The 18,566-nt window shown below is 50.5% G+C and overlaps 2 protein-coding genes across 5 annotated transcripts; both read left to right on the top strand.

Moving 5' to 3' along the window:
* Window positions 1-401: 401 nt before the first annotated feature.
* Window positions 402-7,767, top strand: parp10 (poly(ADP-ribose) polymerase family member 10). 4 transcript variants are annotated; one of them, XM_040188935.2, is made up of 11 exons: window positions 402-504; window positions 1,548-1,723; window positions 1,972-2,214; window positions 2,311-2,541; window positions 2,627-3,636; window positions 3,766-3,978; window positions 4,910-5,036; window positions 5,115-6,077; window positions 6,380-6,513; window positions 6,582-6,756; window positions 6,850-7,767. In XM_040188935.2, exons 2-11 carry the CDS (start codon window positions 1,549-1,551, stop codon window positions 7,146-7,148), a joined length of 3,570 nt encoding a protein of 1,189 aa, XP_040044869.2. In that variant the 5' UTR covers window positions 402-504; window position 1,548; the 3' UTR covers window positions 7,149-7,767. The 4 variants fall into 4 exon arrangements, with proteins under 4 accessions (XP_040044869.2, XP_040044867.2, XP_077937082.1 ...); XM_040188933.2 differs by having other exon boundaries at window positions 5,106-6,077; XM_078080956.1 differs by having other exon boundaries at window positions 411-504; window positions 1,545-1,723.
* Window positions 7,768-8,426: 659 nt separating this feature from the next.
* cpsf1 (cleavage and polyadenylation specific factor 1) lies at window positions 8,427-18,543 on the top strand. Its single transcript, XM_040188401.2, has 38 exons — window positions 8,427-8,592; window positions 9,235-9,400; window positions 9,504-9,531; window positions 9,604-9,737; window positions 9,823-9,903; window positions 9,992-10,143; window positions 10,378-10,524; window positions 10,663-10,802; window positions 10,918-11,028; window positions 11,134-11,227; window positions 11,323-11,410; window positions 11,602-11,760; window positions 12,088-12,136; window positions 12,201-12,274; window positions 12,361-12,435; window positions 12,538-12,618; window positions 12,716-12,811; window positions 12,915-13,112; window positions 13,230-13,371; window positions 13,489-13,667; window positions 13,768-13,910; window positions 14,011-14,191; window positions 14,306-14,512; window positions 14,617-14,706; window positions 14,788-14,934; window positions 15,041-15,193; window positions 15,356-15,472; window positions 15,734-15,824; window positions 16,154-16,238; window positions 16,486-16,627; window positions 16,742-16,894; window positions 17,009-17,185; window positions 17,273-17,339; window positions 17,427-17,474; window positions 17,553-17,708; window positions 17,881-18,010; window positions 18,108-18,246; window positions 18,324-18,543. Exons 2-38 carry the CDS (start codon window positions 9,257-9,259, stop codon window positions 18,369-18,371), a joined length of 4,446 nt encoding a protein of 1,481 aa, XP_040044335.2. The 5' UTR covers window positions 8,427-8,592; window positions 9,235-9,256; the 3' UTR covers window positions 18,372-18,543.
* Window positions 18,544-18,566: the final 23 nt, after the last annotated feature.

Genomic DNA, 18,566 nt, shown 5'->3' with positions numbered 1-18,566 from the left:
TGACAGGGTGCATAAAAGTGGACAGTAAGAAAAGGAGTCCTGGAGAGAGCCGATCACCCTCTCCGCAGAGCGGATGACACGCTGCAGCCTGCCCTTGTCCTTGGCTGTGGCTGCAGCGTACCAGGCGGTGATGGAGGAGCAGAGGATGGACTCCATGATGGCCGTGTGGAAGTGCACCATCATCGTCTTTGGCAGGTTGAATTTCTTCAGCTGCCTCAGGAAGAACAACCTCCGCTGAGCCTTCTTGGTGATGGAGCTGATGTTCAGCTCCCACTTGAGGTCCCGGGTGATGATGGAGCCCGGGGGGTTCAGGGTGTAAGGCCTGAGGGCGCAAGGTGGACTTCGGGGATTCGGCCCCTCGAATGTCTGCGCGTTCCCCTTTAAATGACGTGGCCGATGACGTCATCCTCGGCCCGTCAAACAGCACAACACGGAAGTGCTCGGTGGCTCAACCTGTAGTTCAACGGAGCGACTTAATGAGCCAATGTTTCCCCTGTAGCACAGGTAAGTCAAGTAACTTAACGCTACAACACTTTAAATCCTCAGCGGAATGCGTATTATTATTATTATTATTAGTAGTAGTAGTAGTAGTAGTAGTAATTATTATCTGAGAATAAACACCAGCTGCGATAAAGCGCAGCGTGTCTAAACATGGCAGCGATGGCTAACTTTCTAGTTTCACTTTCTGGCTGAAGACAGAAAAATGGACGCTGCGGTTGGTGAGAAGAAGGGTACAGAAAGAGTAGAGACTCTTATCGGTCAACCGTTGAAGGAAATGCGTCACGTTCGCTCCCCGACTACCGGGGGGGTCAACCGGGCGGCTCCAGAGAGCCGAGCTGCCCGCCCGCCGGGCCGCGGAGGCCCGTCAACGGTCCTGACGGGCTGACGTTAGTTTACAAAAACGGCCAAAAGCGGCTGAGATTCGCCTCTCTGAAGCTAATATGTGTTAATAAGTATCAGCTAAAGACACTCATTCAAACATGTTCCTAAAAACACACAAAGGAATCTTTCCTTAGGCAACTTGTGTGAGAAAATAAAACTTAAAATCGTATATATCGTATATATTAAGTATTGTGGTAATAATAAGTATCAGTCTTGTTGTTGTTAATATGTTTAGATGTTAATAAAAATATTAAAAAGTCAATTGTCATACGATTCCAATTAAATTCCTCATTATTTATTACAAAAAAAGTACGTAATTTTCCAAAAATATATTTCTTAAATATATTTTAAAATCAAATGCTGTGACAGCTTTGATACATGTAAAAAATTAAACAATCAAGCATAGTTTGATACACAGTGTCGGGCTTCATTATTCAAACAAAAAAATGTGATGAATCTTTTTCTATAAATCATAATAATACGCACCGCGACTCCGTTCTCCGGTCTCTGAAGTTGATACACACCTCACATATTGGCAGTGGAGCCCTGAGACTAACGCATCACCGGAGAAATGCCCCCCAGCATCGAACAGACGCAAACCAAAGATGATAAACGATGTCGTCGGATGATTTGAGCCGCTCAAACAATGTTTTTGTATTCAGCAGAATGCCCGTTGAAAGCCCGGAGGGGAGGACGGTGGAGGTGCTGGCGCTGCCGGCGTCCGTGGACGAGGAGCTGCTCTCTCTGTACTTTGAGAATAAGCGGCGCTCTGGGGGGGGTCCGCTCGTCTTTGTGGAGAAGAAAGGGGACCGCGCCACTCTGGTGTTTGAAGAGGCAGAAGGCAAGTGTTTGACCTGACAACCTTTTGACATTCGCTGCTTCAAAGTCTTTTATGTACATCGACCACACGGTATTTACAATGTCACAACATCTTTATACAGCCTGTCATCCACCTGCAGAACACTTAGGCAGACACATAGCATTGGTTTGCTAATAAGACATTTTAAGACGCTTAATGGAAACGATGTGTCAACTTGTCATTGAAGCGCCGTGCTTATTCTGCCTTCATTTCTATTTCCACTTTGACAGCTGCAGCCCGAGTGCTGTGTAAAGGCCACCACGTTCTGCATAATGCCGAGCTGAGTGTGAAAAGGCCGGCCTCGGAGAGCCGATGCAGACTGCTGCTGCGGGGGATCAACCCCAACACCTGCACAGAGATGATCGAGCTCTACGTGGAGAACATGATGGACTTGAACGTGCCCGAGTACACTCTGCGTCCCTCGCCGGGGAGAGATTTCATCTGCATTCATCTCAGCCAACCCCTTACAAAAGGTCTGCTTAACACACAGGTTTACCTTTTGTTAATTATAAATCATTCTTAATTAGGTTTTTGTTTTCTTTTGTTGTTTAACACGTTTTGTGTTGTAGATTTCCAAGACCTCAGTGCTAAAATCGCAAAGAGGAAACTGGATGGGGCCGAGGTCACTCTCGAACAGATTGACCCCTCGGACTCCGTGTTGGTGGAGAACCTGCAGCCCGGCACCTCTCCAGACGTGCTCACTGTGTACTTTGAGAGCCTGCGAGGTGGGGGACAAAAGGTGAAGGAGGCCACGATGCTTTCAGAGCATACAGCCAAAGTGTCCTTTCTCAATTATGAGTGTAAGTCTGTTTGTTTTTACAACCTTTTTTAAAACTCTTTTTGTTACGTCATAGATTTCGAACTGTCTGTATTTCCTCTCGACAGCGGTGGGCGTCATTCTCGACCTTTCTCACCGACTGGACGGTGCTGATCTCGTCGTGGGGCCGTACTTTGACTTCCTCCTGCCCACAGAAAAATTAACGTCACGGGACTCTGCGGCTGGAAGTCAAGACGCGACTGAGAGAGACTCTGAGGAAGTTCCGATGCAGACCGCTCCCCCCGCGGTGGTCGCTGCAGACAGCGAGTCCTCATCTCCTCTGGCCTCGAAGCCTCTTGCCGCCCATGAAGCAGCAGAGAGGGAGGCGGCAGAGGTTGTCATGGCGGACGAGAAAGAACTACTCTCAAGCCATATTCCTATCGCTGACCCAGCAAAACTTGCTTTGTTTCAAGTCAGCAGCTTCCTACGGGACACTGTGAACGCCCACCCGAACCTCACCATCCAAGTCAAAGACGATGGCGTGCACATCGCAGGGAGCGACCGAGAGACGCTCGCGCAGATACAACACGCCGCCTCGGGCTGTTTGGGCCAAATGGCCGAGACTCGCGTCACCCTCGAGTCGGAGCAGGCTCGGCTCCTCGCAAGAAGAGACGTAAGAGAGCACCTCCTGCGAGCTCTGGCTCAGACCGGGTCCGCTGCCGCGTACGCCGTGTCGGACTGCGACGTGGCGGTGGCCGCCCCGTCTCGGGACTCCGCCGAGCAGGCGTGTCGCTTTTTGGAATCCCAGCTGTGTCACCTCAGCATCCCGGTGGACACGCAGCACGAGTGCATGCTGTACTGCAGGGAGTGGTCCGAGTTCCTGGAGGCCCTTGGTTTCTCCGCTGTGAAGGTGTCTGAGCGAGGAGGCAGCGTGGAGCTGTTCACTCTGAAGGGGATGGAGGGCGAGAGGCAGACGGCCATCACGAGCTTCCTCGCCACCCCCATCGAACGGGAGACCGTCATCTCCATGGAGCCGGGCGTGCTGAAGTACATCCAGATGCATTGTCATCAGCTGCTGGCTGAAATGAACCAGGTGTCCATCTTTCCTCTGGAAGCGGAGGACGTGTGCGGGTTGAAGGTGAGCCATGCAGCGGTAATCTGGGCCCTGCAGGGGGCGGTTTAACGCTTCAGGCTGCCGGCCTCTAACGTGGTCTTCTTTTTGTAATCGTTTCGTCTCTTTTGTCGTTTTCGTGAACGCACCCGACAGATCCACGGCCAAGCCACCGCTTGTCAAATGGCCGAGGAGGTGTTGCAAGGTGTCGTGTCTTTGGTCTGCACCAGAACCATCACAGTGAACGTTCCGGGAGTGACCCGGTTCTTGAACGAGAAGCTGTGCGCCAGCATCCTGAAGGAGATGGAGACAAAGTTCACGGTGTTGATCATCCCGAAGCACGTTCCCTGGGAATCCCTGGCGCACCAGGTAAAGACGGAGCGCAGGATTTCTGCTCATGTTTTTGTCTCGTGTGTTTTTCAGCCTTCCCCGCAGGAAGCCGGTCAAACTAGTTGTGATTCTTCTTGACGGAAAGCTTTGGGGCTTCGTTCAGAATATCCTCAGGCTGATTTTACGACAGAACTCGGGCAGAAAGGAAACGCTGATGTTTTAAGTCTAACCGCCCGTTTGCACGTAGCATCGACTCAAAAGTCTCTCACGTGCGTGAAAAATGTTTTTCGAAGAACATTTTCAAACGCGATATCTGTTAGAAAAGGCATTGCTGCATGTCAGAGGCAAACGTCAGATAAATGAGGACACGTTGCTAGTAAAATATCCACCACACCAGCAGCAGCCTGAGCCGTTGATACAAGGCCGGATGGATTCACGCTTTCATGTTTACCCCAAATTCTGACCCGACCACCTGAATGTCTCAGTTGAGTCTATGCAAGTTGTACTTTGGGTTTTCTGTAGCTTGAAGTCGTCTTCAAGGTTCTGCGTGCTCAGAGATGCTATTCCGCATTCCTTTGGTTTGAGTTACTGCTGCTTTTCCTTCATGGCAAACCTGTCTGCCGGCTCTCCTCTGACATTTCTGAACCTTTCTCTGTAAAACCTAGAGATGGTTGTGCGTGTCCCAGTAGATCAACAACCATGCCACGTTCACGAGTCCCTTAAATCAACTTTCCTCCCATTCCGATGGTCGGTTTGAGTTTCACCACGTCTGCAGGCCTGATTGCATTGAGTGGCGGCGGCGTGATTGGCTGATTAACAACAGTTGCACCCAATAAAGTAAATATTTAAAGCTGCTGCTTTCCAAAGCATAACAAATTTTAAGATTGAACGTATTTTGTAAAATAAAAGTCCATGAGAATTTCTCATTATAATGTGAATTCTGAATTTTGAATTTCTGGTTTTGTTTCAGGACATTTTTGATACCGCATGGAACATGATGTCGCAGCAAAACTTCCCGCGAGTTCCCTTCGATGGTTCTGCCCCGGATGCGAAGTCTGATTCCATGCAGACCGATCATAATGGAGCTCCAGATAAAGGTAACGCCTCCGCCTGCTGTCACATGTCATCTTTCCATCCCGCCTCCCTGACCTCTGACCTCTTTGAAGGCCTTTTAGACGAGGCAAAGAGAATCGTCTCGGCCGTCGAAGGAGGACTCGGGCAGTGTGTGACCGGTCCCGACCAGCCCGACGCCATGGATGAGCTGGACCTGTACACGGCGGAGGACCCGACCCCCCTGGCGGACCAGGACCCTCCCGGGATGGCCGTGGAGGACACGAGGGAAGGGAACGCAACGAGCGGCTCGCTCCCGCCGAATCTTTCTAGCAACCTCGAAGAAGAGGCCCAAATGTCTCTGGCCATCCAGTACTCCATGGAGTCCAGTCATTGGTCGCCGGAGGAGGAGGAGCAACAGCTGCAGCGGGCCTTGGAGCTGTCGAAGAACATGATCCAACACAAGGCGTCCTCTGGCGCTGACAAGCAGGTGGTGAAGGGCGTAGATGTTTCCTTACAGGAAGCCATCAAGGCAGCCAACACCACACAGATGGTTGTGTACGCGAGTTATAACAGCGACCTGATTCGGGTGGACATAGCTTTCGGGAAGAAGGTCAACCAGAGACAGGTGGAGGAGAAACTGGAGCACAGGTGTGTGAGGAACATGTCCGAGTACCACAGGAAGTGTCTGGAGATGATCAAGAGGAAGCACGCGGTGGAGATCCAAATCCAGGGCACCATCATCACCGTCTCCGGCTTCAAGGACTACGTGACCGGAGGACTGGCCGACTTGAAGCTGCTGCTGGAGAAAATATCCAACTCGGTCACCGACCGGGAAATCCTAAAGACCGTCCAGTGGGCGTATCACGACCCGGCGTCTTCGGACCCGACCCCTTATTGCCCCGAGGCCACCGTGTTCATCGAGAACGCCCTGAGGAGGAAGCTGCAGAAGGTCGACATCCTGTTGGACAATCGGCCCCACACCATTGACTTTGAGAAGATGCAGGAATGCAACGTAGCGTCCGGGAAGTCGGTGAAGATCTCCAGGAAACTGCTTGAATCAGGGGACTTGGATGCTAATGCAACCGGTAAGGAGAACTTTATAGTGCTTCATGTTTCCAAACTAGTGCCTGAAAAGGTTGCATAGCTAATGCAGACACCGTGTTTCTACTTCATCATTCATGCTTTCAAAGGCTTGCCTCCTGCCGTCATCCAGGACCACACAGGAAATATGTTTAGCGATTCCTTTCTGAACTAGCGAGCTGAGTTAGTTGCTCTTACCTGACTCGCAATTTCATTTTTTTAAATTTGAATAACAATCATTTCCCTCGTGTTCATTTTTCTTTTGCTGAATTCCTATGTTGATGATTGCCATGACTTCCATCAACAGAGGAGGAATATTCTCTGCTGTCAATGCTCCCCGAAACGAGCAAAGTGGACGAGGAGTCCGACGAGTTTCAGAACGTGGTGAAGAATTTCTACGCGACCATACAGGAATACCACAGCAAAATCCGAATCATTAAGGTGATTTAAAAACAACAACAACAACAACAACAAGGAGGCCATGTAACACTAACACTGACCCCCTCTAGGTGGAGAAGCTGATGAATCGCCTGCTGTACAACCAGTACAAGCTGAAGAAGGCGAGCGTCCTGCAGCGCGCCACGTACCCGGAGGTCGAGCGGACGCTCTACCACGGCACGAGCGAGAGCAGCGTGAAGGAGATCTGCGTCCACGGGTTCAACCGGAGCTTCTCGGGAAAGAACGGTACGTCTTCTCTCGTTACCCGCCCGCCCGCCGCGCCTCCTCTCAAAGTGTCCGTCCCTGACGACTCCGCCCCCTCTCTCTCTCCCCACGCAGCCACCGTCTATGGCCAGGGCGTGTACTTCGCCGTCAACTCGGCGCTGTCGGTGCAGGACCAGTACTCGCCGCCGAGCGCGGACGGCTACAAGTACGTCTTTGTGTCGAAGGTGCTGACGGGGGACTACACCAAAGGGTGCCACTCCATGATCACGGCCCCGCTGAAGGAGACGGACGGCATCCCCCTCCGGTACGACAGCGTGACCAACGACATCACCAGGCCGGCCATGTTTGTCATCTTCAACGACACGCAGGCCTTTCCCGAATATCTCATCACGTGCCAGAGGATCACCCGCTGAGCACCCGCTGAGCCGCGTGTTTAAGGACGTTACAAAGGGCGAGATATTGTTATGATTTGAGTAACAGCTGTTCTTTTTCATGATGGAAATTTCATCGCGTACTGCGGTTTTATGGGTGGCTCCGCCTTCGCTTCTCCGGTTCATTTGACTCTCACGAAGGGAAGCTCATTTTAATTAAGTAATATTTAATTTGGCCACACACTTTGGTGATTATTCTTCCAAAATGTGTTGTATGTCTGATGTCAAATCAAGTTATTTTCCACACAATGTTTTGGATTTTCTTTCATACAGAAAAAATGGTGGCTGTAACAAAGTTGTTGGTCTGTGATTATTTGGTGTTCATGTTCTTCTTAGTTATATGAGAAGACATTCTGAAAACAGGAGACCACTGGTCCACCGACGATGTTGTTGAAAAACAATAACCGGGTTTTCAAAAAGAAGAATTTGCCCTTGGTTGGAAAATGACTACAGTGGAACTTAATATTATTGTGATTTTATTTTAGTTACATGTTAAATACTAAGCCTTACATAACAGTCACGCATAGCTTACTGTGCACTTAAGAGCAATGTACAATTTATTAAAACGCAATAAACTGAGTTAAGTTGTGTTTGCAAAACATTACTGTTTGTTGCAGTTGTTCATGATTCAGATCACAACTCTGCTGGTCTCATATCCGTGTAACTCAAAATATATTTTGATTTTATTACAAAGTCATGTCATTTATTTTTTAGAAAACATGAAGACATTAGTCTCAAAAAGGTTAATTATTTTTTAAGAAAAATAAAGCTTCTTTAAATGACATACGGTTAGGAACTTTGTACCAGGCCTGTTGTTTCCCTGTGACTTATTATTAGACATTTGTTACACGCTTAAACAAACACTGATTTGGACTGTTTGCCCAAATGTATTTTTCCTTGTACATGGGTAGCAGGGGCAGACCAAAAAATAGAGGATAAAAGGGAAAAGCTAATAATTGTGATGAGATGTGTGACAAGGAGGGAATGAGGAGACTGCTGAACAGAAGCACAACATATGGATCAGACTAAAAAAACGTTTAAACCATTACCAATACCTGACAGGTGATGAGGAATAATCTACGTTATGGGGTGCACAAATATCATTTTGTTAGGTTCGGGTATAAGTTTATTGGTTGATCCAGAAGAGAAATTGGAGTTGTTAAGCCGATAAATTGGTTGCCGACCGCCAAAACCCAAAGAAGAAGAAGCAGCTGTTGTGAACACGAGGGGGCAGCAGCGCTGCTTGAGAGCAGCTAGTCTACCGTTAATTCGACGACGAAGAAGAAGACACCATAAAGGCAAATAAATTAAGCACCCATCCAGCTAACAGCCAGCCTGAGTCAGTAACGCACACACTATGACACCCTAACTGGTAGCAGAAGAGGGGACAATAAAGCTTCAGACTCTTGTGACGTGTTTGAGATAGGTACGTTCACAAGTTCAATTCACGATTTGCAAAAGCAAACATGCCAGAGAACACAACCGTTGGTCAGTTGCACGCGTTGTGCTAACTACGGTAGCTCACATGCTAGCTAGAAAGGGGACCGTGTTAATAACGTTGCCGACTATTCTGTACATTCGCGTTCCGCAGATAACGCGGAAGCCACGCTAGTCACAACACGACCGACTGTTCCGCTGCTAACGCTGCTAGCGTGCGCCATTGAATCGGTGTTAGCCAAAGCTACTTATCAAGCTAGCTGCCAAAGCTTTTATGAATGATTTTCTCTTAACCAGCGATCTTTTATCGCGGACTACACTTTCACATTAATGCCGTGGATTCCAGTAGACTTGCTTTAAGTGGCTGCATTAAATAACCCCAGCGTAAAGGTTTAAATATAGTACGTTTTACGTGAACTCTGCCGTTAGCCACGGGGTGTCCTCGCGTTACTGGAACGTAAAAGTTAAATTCAATGCGTTCACTTCAAAATAAAGCGCTTCTTCACCGAAGATTGGAGGCCGTGGGACATTTAATTTGGCGTGGAGGGTTGTTTTCCCTAACGGAGAATACGCGCTGAAAATCTTGTAAATAAGTTCCTTTATCCAGAAGTTGCCCGTTGTCGTCTGGCAGATGCTGACGGATCCCGCCCGCCATGTACGCCGTGTACCGACAAGCGCACACACCCACTGCGGTGGAGTTCTCCGTCTACTGCAACTTCATATCCAGCAAGGAGAAGAACCTGGTCGTTGCTGGAACATCACAGCTGTACGTGTACAGGATTATCCACGATGTGGAGGTAACCACGCGTCGCCACGCCACTTGTTTCACTGTAGCATGCGTGTTTTGTTTTTGTACACCCTTTTGGGTATTATGTGTAACATTTATGTCCTCGTTTTCAGAGCACGTCGAAAGCTGAGAAGTCTTCAGGTAAGGTCTGGACCTCACACTCCTGATGGGTTAATGATTTCCACTTAAATGAGTGTGTGTGTCATTTAACAGATTCTAAGTCCCGTAAGGAGAAGCTGGAGCAGGTGGCCTCCTTCTCGCTCTTTGGCAATATTATGTCCATGGCCAGTGTGCAGCTGGTGGGAGCCAACAGAGACGCACTCCTTCTCAGCTTCAAAGATGCCAAGGTATCCCCCCCGTCACGTCCTCATCCTGTACGACTAAACTGCTTCAGATTGTGTTTGACTCCAGTGTTTCCGTGTTCGTCCCCAGTTGTCCGTGGTAGAGTATGACCCCGGGACGCACGACCTCAAGACCCTGTCGCTGCATTACTTTGAGGAGCCGGAGCTCAGAGTACGTAGCCACAGGAACTCGGCACACGTTCGGAAAAAACAGCGAATGCCGACTTGAACCAATTAACTAATTTTCAACTTTTTTCCAGGATGGCTTTGTTCAGAATGTACACATTCCCATCGTCCGCGTAGATCCGGAGAATCGGTGTGCCGTGATGCTGGTTTATGGCACGCAGCTCGTGGTGCTGCCATTCAGGAAGGACACTCTGACCGATGAACAGGAGGGGGGCGTTGGAGAAGGGTACGCCCGATTCCCATTTTAATGTGTAACTGATATCGTAGTTGCTGTGAATTTATGTGCATGATTAGAGGGCCAAAAAAAGGATGGAAAGCTACAATGTGATTTAAGAATATCCAGCTCAATTTAGCAAAGATTGCACAGACCGTAGTTCTCGATGCATACCGTTTTAATTATTACCGCGCACACATTTGTGCGATCGTCTACATGCGGGCCTTTCTATCTTTGTTTCTGCAGACCCAAGTCCAGCTTCCTGCCCAGCTACATAATCGATGTCCGTGAGCTGGACGAGAAGCTGCTGAACATCGTCGACATGAAGTTCCTTCATGGCTACTATGAGCCCACGCTGCTCATCCTGTTTGAGCCCAACCAGACGTGGCCCGGGTCAGTCCGCCATAACAACCACGTAGTGTTGTTCCACATTAATCGACCAAGTGTCAGTTAAGATTGTCGCAAGTAAAGCCTTTGTTGGCTGTAAACCTTTCCGATGTTTAACTTCTGACTCCCGATCCTTCCCGCCAGGCGTGTGGCCGTGCGCCAGGACACCTGCAGCATCGTCGCCATCTCCCTCAACATAATGCAGAAGGTTCACCCCGTCATCTGGTCCCTCAGTAATCTGCCCTTTGACTGTACGCAGGTCATGCCGGTTCCCAAGCCAATCGGTGAGCTCGGAGGAATCTCTCCTTCCACCCAAAAGTGTTAAATATGAACTTTACCCCATGTGAGGAGGTGCGTGGTGATGACATGTGGGCTTCATTGAGCTCTTATCCCATCTAGGTGGTGTGGTGGTGTTTGCGGTGAATTCCTTGCTGTATCTGAACCAGAGTGTTCCACCGTACGGCGTTTCTCTCAACTCTCAGACGAATGGGACCACGGCGTTCCCTCTGCGTGAGCAACACCGGCGAACACACACACACACACACGTGCGCATTTGATATCCGTACGTGTTTCATCTGACACTCTGTGACTGGATGTCGGCTCTTGGTTTCCCAGGTGTGCAAGACGAGGTGAAGATCACGCTGGACTGTTCCCAGTCCGACTTCATTGCCTACGACAAGATGGTCATCTCTTTGAAAGGAGGAGAAATGTGAGTCATCACTCCCGGAATGTGCATAAAGAAGTGCTGGCACTTTTTTTTTTTTTTTTTTCTCGACTCCTCACTGAGGGTTTGTTGTCTTGCAGTTATGTATTGACCCTCATAACGGACGGCATGAGAAGTGTCCGAGCGTTCCACTTCGACAAAGCGGCTGCCAGCGTCCTGACAACCTGCGTAAGTTCTGCCTGTGGCTCAGATGAGACGTGGACATCTCAAAACCTCTTGTGGGGAAAAGCCACGTTTTTGTCACACCCGGCTGACTTTTTAAGGCGTAAAGCAAATGCTGAATATCTCCGTATAGTCCGGCAGTTTTTAGTGGCTTCAGCAGCAACTGATGTTTCACGCCGCGGCCTCGCCCCCTGCAGATGGTTACCATGGAGCCCGGCTACCTCTTCCTGGGCTCCCGCCTCGGAAACTCTCTCCTCCTCAAGTACACGGAGAAACTCCAGGAGAAGCTTCAGGAGACGCCGCCAGAGGAGGACAAAGATAAGCTGGAAATGGAGGAGACGGATAAAGATAAACCGGTACGTTTGGTACATTTGAAATGCCGACTTTCTGTTCACTGGAGCTGTTTGTACAACTTCAGTAAATACTTGGGATGGGCTGCTTGTCATTGTTACCTCACTGTTACATTGACGGCTTGTCTTCGTCACCGTAACCTTCGGTGTTCATTTAGAAAGCTTGTAGGTTTAGAAGAAAATACTTAGTGGTTTTTATAAAAAAATTTTATCTTATCTTTGTTTTTATCGCTTAGCTACCAGATAGATATGGTGACAGTTGATATCGAATGACGTTTGTGCCGTCTGGTCGTAGTCTGACTGAGAAACTAAATCACCGATCATGATTTCCAGGAAGAACCGCCGAGCAAAAAGAAAAGAGTAGAATCTTCCAACTGGACGGGTACGTTGCACTCTTGGTTTTGGTTTGTGCGTCATTGTGTCATCTAACGTCTTTGTTTGGTCAGATGAGGTGGACGAGATAGAAGTGTATGGAAGTGAGGCCCACTCCGGCACTCAGCTGGCTACTTACTCCTTTGAGGTAAACCCCCCCCCCACAAAAAACAAGGTAAACCTGAATGTTAAATGACTCTTGTCTAACATTAAAGCTTCTCTGTTGGCATGCAGGTTTGTGATAGCATCCTCAACATTGGGCCGTGTGTGAATGCCTCCATGGGGGAGCCTGCGTTCTTGTCCGAAGAGGTACGCACGTTAAATCCCTCCCCTCCGCCTCCTCGGGTTTGATTGCTTGCGGCCCCCCTTTTTAAAGCCTTTCCGACCCCGGATGTTCGTATCGCCCCACAGTTCCAGAACAACCCGGAGCCCGACCTGGAGGTGGTGGTGTGCTCCGGCTACGGCAAGAACGGCGCGCTGTCCGTACTCCAGGTAGGGCCCCCGCCGCCCTCCCAACCAGAGCTGCATGTCCTGTGTGTGTATCTACAGTAAACCGTCTGCTACTTACTTCCTCCCGTTCTGTCCTCAGAGGAGCATCCGACCTCAGGTGGTGACTACGTTTGAGCTGCCGGGTTGCCATGACATGTGGACCGTCATCTCCAACGAAGTGAAGAAGGACCCAAACGTACTGCGTTTGTTTTTTACCGCTCGCCAAGCCCGCAGGTACGTCTGATGATCGGGGGGAGCCTCTTTGTCACAGCACGATGTTTCTCGCTCGTTTTTCCCAGGCAGCAAAAAGCGAAGGATCAGAGGACGGGGCCGAGACGGAGACCGGCGAGGACGGGGAGGAGGTGGAAAAGGACAAGGAGAAAGAAGAAGAAGAAGAGGAGGAGGAGGAGGAGAAGGAGAAGACGACGGAACCTCCTCTGGAGGACGATAAGAAGAAGCACGGCTTTCTCATCCTGAGCAGAGAGGATTCAACCATGGTGAGAAACGTGCAGCCGACGTATCGGTTCGGAAAAGAGATCCGATGTTCTGGGGAAACCGAGCTCTGTTCTGGCATTTGGAAGTAAGCTGACTAATACGTAATGTGACCTGTGCAGATCCTGCAGACGGGTCAGGAGATCATGGAGCTGGACACCAGTGGCTTTGCCACCCAGGGACCCACTGTGTTTGCTGGAAACATCGGAGACAACAAGTACATCATCCAAGTGTCCCCCATGGGTATTCGGCTACTGGAAGGAGGTAAAAAATAGGTTTAGAAAACGTTAGGTTGAAAAAGTGAGAATTATACTTTTACATGCTGTTGTTATTTTAAGCAAATTAAAGTTGTTTCACGGATTCCTTCCATTCTGCTCGCAGTGACACAGCTCCACTTCATCCCCGTGGACTTGGGCTCTCCCATCGTGCACTGCTCTGTGGCGGACCCCTACGTGGTCATCATGACCGCGGAGGGGGTGGTCACCATGTTTGCGCTGAAGACCGACTCCTACATGGGGAAGACTCACCGCCTGGCCCTGCAGAAACCGCAGATCCCCACAGTGAGTAAACCCTCCTCATTTGACCAACGCCCCCCCCCCCCCCCCGCTACCGCAGTCTGAGTCCCGTCGTTCACAACCAATAATCCGCACAATTCGGCAGCTGTCGCGGGTGATCGCGCTGTGTGCGTACCGAGACGTGAGCGGGATGTTCACCACGGAGAACAAAGTGAGCAGCTCCTTCGCCAAAGAGGACGCCGCCATCAGCAGTCTGTCCGAAGCCGAGACCGTCATCCACGACCTCAGGTAGCGTGCTGGAGGACGCCACCGGTCGCTACACGTCCTACTTCTCTATGGGTTTACTGACGGTGTGTCTGTGCGTGTGTGTGTGTGTGTGCGTGTGTAGTAACACAGTGGACGATGAGGAGGAAATGCTGTACGGGGAGTCAAACGCCAACACGGGGCACGGAAGGGATGAGATGGGCCGGAGCTACGGGGCACACGGGGGTTTTGGAAGCGATGGAAACTCGAGCAAATCGGAGCCCAGCCACTGGTGCATCATCATCCGGGAGAACGGTGTGATGGAGGTACGGGGGGGGCGGGGGCATCTTACACCTTTTGGCACTTAAAACACTATACGAGTCAGGACGTTGATGCTGCTACCTTTTATATTAATGCTTTTATCTTTTTAATTCCTCCAGATTTACCAGCTGCCGGACTGGCGATTGGTTTTCCTGGTGAAGAACTTCCCAGTTGGTCAAAGGGTGCTGGTGGACAGCTCGTCTGGCCAGTCAGCAGCACAGGGGGAGGGTAAAAAAGAGGAAGTGACACGACAAGGAGGGATCCCCCTGGTCAAAGAAGTGGCTCTGGTTTCACTCGGCTACAATTACAGCAGACCCTATTTACTGGTGAGTGTTTGTGTGCTGAAGTCCTTTTGCGACTGTGGTGGACGAACCACACAGAAGGAAAGAAGGAGTTCCAAAAAAAACAACCCCCTTTTCTCGCCTTCCAGGTCCACGTGGAACAGGAGCTTCTGATCTACGAGGCGTTCCCGTACGACCAGCAGCAGCCGCAGAACAACCTGAAAGTGCGCTTCAAAAAGGTGAGAGCCGAGCCGAGGGCCGGGTCGGCCCCGGGCGGAATCCTGGCGCGAGCTGAATCTTTTAACGCCATCCTTGTACAGGTGCCGCACAACATCAACTTCAGAGAGAAGAAATCCAAGCTTAAGAAAGACAGGAAGGGGGAGGGCGGCGCCGCCGAGGAGAGTTTGGCGGCGAAAAGTCGGATCGCCCGATTCCGATACTTCGAGGACATCTCCGGATACTCGGGGGTGAGGGAGCTGATCGTCAGAGCCACACGTCGCCGCGAGGCGTCGCACGCTTTTTTTTTTTTTTTTGATTAACCAAACAACTCTCCATGACTCCTGGCGTCCGCAGGTGTTCATCTGTGGGCCGTCTCCTCACTGGATGCTGGTCACCTCTCGCGGCGCCATCAGGCTCCACCCCATGAGCATCGACGGCTCCATCGAGTCCTTCTCGCCCTTCCACAACATCAACTGCCCCAAAGGCTTCCTCTACTTCAACAAACAGGTACACCGGACTCCCTCTCGCTGTGCTGCATGGTAATTATTACCTTCCATGACTTCAGGAGCTGCCGTCAAAGGCTTTCAACTCTCCTGAGAATTAAAGTGAGTGAAGCACAATTCATTAAGTTGTAACAATGTGTGTGTGTGTGTGTGTTCCTTCCTGCAGGGCGAGCTGAGGATCAGCGTCCTTCCCACCTACCTCTCCTACGACGCTCCTTGGCCGGTCCGAAAAATCCCGCTGAGGTGCACCGTCCACTACGTCTCCTACCACGTCGAATCCAAGGCAAGCCCCCCTCCCGCCCCCCCTCCCGCCGCACCTTGATGACACAAATTGATGCTGAAAGAAATCCCCTCCGCTCGCACAACACGACGCGAAATAGAAGCACATCGGTCGAGCCGCTTTGGAAAGTTTGAGATGAAAGGCCTCGGGGCCTTACAGTGTGTCTTAGAGAGTGGGGGTGGGGGGGGGTAGTAGGAGGGAAGGGGGGGGTCAATGAGGGGGACTGAGAGGATCAGTCTTTGATGTGAACTTCTTCCCTCTCAGGTGTACGCCGTGTGCACCAGTGTGAAAGAGACCTGCACGCGCATCCCCAGGATGACCGGAGAGGAGAAGGAGTTTGAAACCATCGATCGAGGTCAGACACACACACACACACACACACACTTACACGCACACACTTACACGCACAGACCATCAGAACGACGTGAACATTTAATGTCACGATTACCACAATAGTTCCAAATAGCCCCAAAGAAGTGAGAAATACTCAATGCAGTGTGTTCTATAATCTGACTTCATTTCTAGAACTATGGTTTGCTATTTATTTGTCTCATTTATAACCAATCATACATACAGATTGATTGTTTGGTATTTTGACTTTGGCGCTGATGTTTACGTGTTTCGTATTGATTTGTTTCCTCCTCAACTCCAATAAGTGGACTGTTGTTTCTCTCGTGTCTGCAGACGAACGTTACATTAATCCTCAGCAGGAGAGGTTCTCCATCCAGCTCATCTCTCCAGTCAGCTGGGAGGCCATTCCAAACACGCGGTAACATTTTAGATCTTAGTCACTAGAAAGCTTTGTTTTATTATCAGGCAGCTGTGAGGTCCACACAGCTGGTAACACTGTTTAATGTGTCCCATTGGAGGTGTTGCTTATGGGTTTAATGGAAAGTCTCTGGTCATCACTCCCAACGTCGTGTGTATAAACCCATCCATGAAAGGAGTCGGAACCGACTCAAGTTCTATTTTAATGTGTGGTAATGATGGAATGAAGTCAAATCTGTCTCCCCCAGGTTCGACCTGGACGAGTGGGAACACGTGACCTGTATGAAGACGGTGGCCCTGAGGAGTCAGGAGACCGTGTCCGGGCTGAAGGGCTACGTCGCAGCGGGGACCTGCCTGATGCAGGGGGAGGAGGTCACCTGCAGGGGCCGGGTGAGCAGCGCGCTAAAACAACCAAAAGACGCTCTGTGTGGTCGCCACATAGCTGGTCCCTGATGGAGAAAACATCCGCTGACAGCTTCTTGCTTGGTTCCATCTTTGGTTCAGATCGTGATCCTGGACGTGATCGAAGTGGTGCCGGAGCCCGGCCAGCCGCTCACCAAGAACAAGTTCAAAGTGCTGTATGAGAAGGAGCAGAAGGGGCCGGTGACGGCCTTGTGTCACTGCCACGGCTACCTGGTGTCGGCCATCGGACAGAAGGTCTCACAACCAACAATCCTTCTAGTTCACTTCATTAGGAGAAAGGAACTCCTGTTTAAAGAACGTAAACGTGCAGAACAATGGAAGGTTGTAAGTTCCCTCGTGTCGCTGCAGATCTTCCTGTGGGTCCTGAAGGACAACGACCTGACGGGCATGGCCTTCATCGACACGCAGCTGTACATCCACCAGATGTTCAGCATCAAGAACTTCATCTTGGCGGCCGACGTGATGAAAAGCGTCTCGCTGCTGCGCTACCAGCAGGAGAGCAAGACGCTGTCGCTGGTCAGCAGGGTGAGGACGGAGCGAATCCATCCGGAGGACGTTGTGGGAGCGCCGCGGGTCTTTGCCGGAGTGTAACCGTTTCGTCTTTGCCGACAGGACGCAAAGCCCCTGGAGGTGTACAGCATCGAATTCATCGTGGACAACAACCAGCTGGGATTACTGGGTAACGCTTGGAAACCCTCGGGGAGCGAATCCCCATTCCAATGAATCTCCTCATCAACGTGTTGTTTTTTTCTTTCTTTCTTTGCAGTGTCGGATCGAGACAAAAACCTCTCCGTGTACATGTACCTACCCGAAGGTACGCGTTGACGCTGACGTGTAAACGCAGGTGTAAACAAAGGGTTTCCCTTGTGTAACGCGCGCTCTGTGCCTGCAGCTAAGGAGAGCTTCGGAGGGATGCGCCTGCTGCGCCGAGCCGACTTCAACGCCGGCGCTCACGTGAACACCTTCTGGCGGATGCCGTGCAGGGGGGCGCTGGACAGCGGCAGCAAAAAGGCCCTGACCTGGGACAACAAGCACATCACGTGGTTCGGTGAGTGGCCACGCCCCCCGAGTCACTCCGCTGTGTTAGAAAGTTAATATTAAGGTTATGTAATAAATGAGTATAGTATTCGTATACACCGCTGAAGTGAAGGAAAAACTGCTTCATTGCATTTATACTGTAGGATTTCTGTAGTAAATGCTTTTTATCTGCGTTTCCACAGCGACGCTGGACGGGGGTGTCGGCCTGCTCCTCCCCATGCAGGAGAAGACCTATCGCCGTCTGCTGATGTTGCAGAACGCTCTGAACTCCCTGCTGCCTCACCACGCGGGTCTCAACCCCAAGGCCTTCAGGTTTGCATCGGCCCGGGGTGGTTTTGGGGGGGGTTGTCGGGTCGACCGTTTGATGCAACTGACCCTTTGCTATGTTCCTCCCCCCCCCCCCCCCCAGAATGCTGCACAGCGACAGGAGAACCCTGCAGAACGCCGTGCGAAACATCCTGGACGGAGAGCTGCTCAACAAGTACCTGTACCTCAGCACGATGGAGCGCAGCGAGCTGGCCAAGAAGATCGGCACCACTCAGGACATCGTAAGTGCCCCGGCACAGAGGAGGGGGGAGGGTGGGGGGGCCGTCTTTGTGCTAATTCTCCCTCTCGTTTCCACCAGATCCTGGACGACCTTCTTGAGGTCGACAGAGTGACGGCTCACTTCTGAGATTCACATTCCGACGTCTCGTCCACTGAACGCCGTTTTTTTAAATTGAAATGTTTTGTCATGGCCATCTTTGTGCAAACCTGATTTGTTTTTCTTACTTGTTGGATGAAAAAAAAAAAAGAAAAGAGCAGCCACGTTTTGAGGATATTTTGTATAAAAGATATTAATGGTACGGAGTGTGTGTGTGCGTTATTT

This window comes from Gasterosteus aculeatus, chromosome 10 (assembly GCF_964276395.1).
Source record: "Gasterosteus aculeatus chromosome 10, fGasAcu3.hap1.1, whole genome shotgun sequence".
NCBI classification, from domain to species: Eukaryota; Metazoa; Chordata; class Actinopteri; order Perciformes; family Gasterosteidae; genus Gasterosteus; species Gasterosteus aculeatus.
The sequence above is the reverse complement of the archived record's forward strand: the minus strand, read 5'-3'. Positions and strand labels throughout refer to the sequence as shown.

Bases quoted from the DNA above. Each gene is read 5' to 3' on its own strand.
- parp10 (XM_040188933.2), top strand. From the start codon at position 1,549: ATGCCCGTTGAAAGCCCGGAGGGGAGGACGGTGGAGGTGCTGGCGCTG. The intron at 6,078-6,379 runs GTAAGGAGAACT...TTCCATCAACAG, and splicing joins CTTGGATGCTAATGCAACCG to AGGAGGAATATTCTCTGCTG. The intron at 6,514-6,581 runs GTGATTTAAAAA...GACCCCCTCTAG, and splicing joins GCAAAATCCGAATCATTAAG to GTGGAGAAGCTGATGAATCG.
- cpsf1 (XM_040188401.2), top strand. From the start codon at position 9,257: ATGTACGCCGTGTACCGACAAGCGCACACACCCACTGCGGTGGAGTTC. The intron at 10,144-10,377 runs GTACGCCCGATT...TTGTTTCTGCAG, and splicing joins GAGGGGGGCGTTGGAGAAGG to ACCCAAGTCCAGCTTCCTGC. The intron at 17,186-17,272 runs GTGAGGACGGAG...CTTTGCCGACAG, and splicing joins CGCTGTCGCTGGTCAGCAGG to GACGCAAAGCCCCTGGAGGT.